General features: G+C 54.6%; 1 protein-coding gene across 1 annotated transcript; it reads right to left on the bottom strand.

Moving 5' to 3' along the window:
* Positions 1-546: 546 nt before the first annotated feature.
* Positions 547-3684, bottom strand: GNI_058650 (putative anonymous antigen-1; the record flags this gene model as incomplete). The annotated part of the gene is made up of 1 exon (XM_011136144.1): positions 547-3684. The coding sequence occupies one exon, from the start codon at positions 3682-3684 to the stop codon at positions 547-549; it is 3138 nt and encodes a 1045-aa protein (XP_011134446.1).
* Between the last annotated feature and the right edge of the window lie 18 nt (positions 3685-3702).

Here is a 3702-nt window from a genome sequence, read left to right on the forward strand (position 1 = left end):
AAGAGGTTGTGGTGACAAGTGTTCCTCAGTGTTGGTGGGAGTAGGGCTAAAAGCGCTGTCAAGCTCATCCATAGGATGCTTCACCAGTGTTTCGGGCTCGGGTACATTTTTCTGGTACTGAGCTCTCTCTAGCTTCCGCGATCCCTTCCTTGAGCCTTTTCTCGATATCTTTCTTGCCATCGTAAAATGTGCTATTGTACGACACCAGTGCCACACATTTATCGCTCATACAGTAAACCGACAATGCGAAAATCCGACACATCTCTGCCCTTTCTGCCAGCGAAATGACGATGAGAGTAATGGCGATTAAGCCACAATATTAAACTGCTGAGAGAGTAACATGTAAGCAGCCACTGCGTGTATTCGAATATACCGTCGTGTATGCCGTGGTCATTGTTGTGTATAGCAGACCATTGTTCCGTATAGTTCTACCCACGAAAAAAACTTAGCATAGGCCTCTTATTGTGTTGAACCTGCTCTTTGTGTCCACGACCTTCTTTACTATTACCACCTGCTTCGCATTTCTGCCTGCTCTGCCTTGCTCGTTTAGAATCCAAACGCGGCAGCTTCTCTCCATTCCGTGATCAGTTCGAAGAATTTGTCCCTTGATCTCTTGGTGCCGCACAGTATGTTGATTTCTACTCCATCGGGGAAGTCTTCGCAAGGGAGTCCTCTGAGTACGATGGATTCCCCTTCTCTCGGCTTGGATGTGGGTGACCCGATTTCGTGTGCGTGTTGAAGAGTGGTGGATCTGAGTCCTCGAGCAATGGAACAGACGCGGGAGATGGCGATGCTATGTTTGTATGGTCCTTCCTTGGGGTCGATTCTCCACTGCAGGCATTCTAGATCCATTGACGACTTCCAATGTAGTACTTCCTTTTCCTTTCCGCTGGTAATGGTTTTGAGCTTGCCTCCGGCTCTGAGTTCTTCCTTCCACTCGTTTGGTAGATCCTGGACGCCATTGGGATACTTGTCCTTGTTCCACTGGGTAATCTCTAGTGGGTACGTCCACTGCTGATGAATCTCGAATCTCGAGGGGTCTGCAGACCGCTCGTTCAAGAGCTTAAGTGTTAGTTCACAGAAAGGCTTGGCACCGCTGCCGAGCTTCTGATTGGCGACATCAAGGTTCCTCCGCATGTCCCGATCCTTGCGGAGCTGCAGATACTTCTCCGGCTCCGAAGCGTAGGCGACGTTGTTGATGATGTAGCAACAGGACTTTACCACATCGTCGTCCACGTCCTGTTGAGTGAAGACCAGGGCGAGCGAGGCCGTCACGTTCCCGTCGTAGAAACAGTCCACGATGCCCGGGATCTTTTCACACGCGAAGTATGCCAGCACACCCACGGCTCCTCTAAGCAACCGGTTCTGACGTAACGCCTCCTCGCGCTCCAAGAGACGGGCACAAGCGTAAATGGCGGCCTTGATCGACTCCGCATCCATCTCGATGCTCTCCCACGAACGAGGACCTCCGGGTCTTTGGATGGTTTCCACTGTGGGCAGGACACCTTCGTCGGCGACTTCGTCTTCCCAGTCGTCGACTGGCCCGTTCTTGGCGGCCGGAGCCGCCACCGGCGCGGGAGGCGGGAACAATGCTAGCATGTTGATCAGTGTGCGATGGCACTCCAGGTGAACCATGGTGTGCTCAGAAGGCATGGACTTCATCAAAGCCACAACCTGTACCACACCACCTGCAGAAATGAACTTGTTCCCGTTGTCTTTGGAGACTAACAACCTGCGGATGCACCGGCAACCACTGACCGCGAGGTCCGTGTTCGGCTCTTCTGCACTCGCCTGGTTTTCAAGGACGGAGGTCAGGAAGTTAAATACACCATTTCGCACCAACTCGGGCACGGACGCAGGGTTGGTGGTCTGGATGCCGAGCACGTGGATGCCATTGGCGTACATATAGGCGTCCGAGTAGGAGTTGAGGATCCGCAGACAGGTGGGAATACCACCTTCTTGCAGGAAGCGCTTGGAGTTGTCGGGGTGACGACAGAGAGCACCCAACACGTCGAAAGCCAAAGTAAACATGCGGATGCTGCAGCGCTGCTCTTGCTTAAGCATGTAAAGAATCGGCGGCAGCGTGATGCCAAAGGAAACCATGTTCGTCGTCGTGTTCTCCATCGCCAGATTGCTCAACGTACGCAGCGAGCTTTCCACCAGGCTGTCCGGTAACCGGTCTGACTTCTGATAGAGATGTGCGAACGTCTGGTGGATCTTGCCGGCCATAAAGATGTCCACATTCGGCGTCCATAACGCCAGGTTGCCGATCGCCTTGAACATAGTGGAGATGCAACGGAAGGCCTTCACGTCTTCCGAGCCGTCGTACTGATTGATGGCCTTCATAACAGCTTCACAAGCCTTCAGTTTCCCATACAGTTCCTTTAATTCGTCTCGCTTGAAGCAGGTGTTGCACATGAGCAGACTTGCCGCATTTGCCACGTCAAAGTCGAGCTTTCCGTTATTTTGAGTCTGGCTCATGGCTTGTATGTTGAGCTCGACGCCTTTTGTGTTAATGAATCGCTGTAGGTTCGAGCCGTGTCCGAGCGTAATAGCTGACAATGCAAGACAGTCGTTAGTCAACACGGGACTGACCGCGGCATGGTCGGGATTCTTCATAGAGCGCACGAGCAGGTCCAGACATGCTTCCACTCCCTTAAGTTCTCCTACAAGGGTCTTGATCTCAGGGACTACGGCAAGTGCAGCCAGGAGAAAGAGCACGTCGGGCAGAAGGTCGACGCGTGCCTGTTTGTCGTTGATCACATCGATCAATCGCTGCGGCACATTGTTCTTAAGCAACACGGCCACCCAGTGGTCATTGATGATGCGCCGCATGGTCTTAAACACCTGCTTCAGCAAGTCGACGGAATATTTCCCACCGTCGTAGTCGTCCCACAGCCCGACGAGGGCGTTCATGCACTCGGTGTTGTTGAAGTAGGTGCGTGTCATGGCAACCCGTTCAGCTAACTGCAACCTTGTGGCGAGCATCTGTTCGCGGGTCTCGTTCTCAGTCCGGATCTGGCGGCCGCGGTTCAGGACGTCAGCCACGATCACGGCCGTCTGCGCCTCCTGTGCCCACACCTCTGCATTTTCCGGGTACTGCACAGCGTCATTCGCCGCCTCGACCGCGCACTGGCCCGCAAAGTCGTTCTTCTGACGGGCCGCCGAGGTCAAGAGCAGCTGACACACGTTTCTCTCGTTTAGTGGCGCACAGTTGGGCTCCAACTCATAGAGCAGCTGGAAGCACTTACAGCCAAACGAGAACTCGAGTCCTAGACCCGAGGCCACGTCAGCGAGCGGCTCCTTGCCATACTCCTCTGTGTAATCCAGCACGAACTGCAAGTGCTGCACCACCACCGGGTTCTCACCCACACCAAGTTCCTCACCCGCTGCCTTCTTGTCGCTCCACTTGCCATAAACCTTTTCCAGAGTCAGTACCTCAGGCTGGTCGTCGGCGATAGCCTGCCGGATCTGCTCTACCAGCAGCTTCATCTCTTCCGCCTCCGGAGTGCCCGCCTGGCTCGCAGCGAGTGCCACACAGGTGTCCAGGAAATTCGTGACCAACTTTTCGCCACCTAGAGCGCGCGCCTGACCTTCCGGTTCAGCCACCGCGGCCATGAGAGCAAGCATCTCCTTTGCCGCCATCGGGTCGGCGGCAAAGTCCGGTCCGTCCGCAGCGAGCATGCCCCGAATGCCGCCGTG

This window comes from Gregarina niphandrodes (assembly GCF_000223845.1).
Source record: "Gregarina niphandrodes unplaced genomic scaffold scaffold00009, whole genome shotgun sequence".
Lineage (NCBI taxonomy): Eukaryota > Apicomplexa > Conoidasida > Eugregarinorida > Gregarinidae > Gregarina > Gregarina niphandrodes.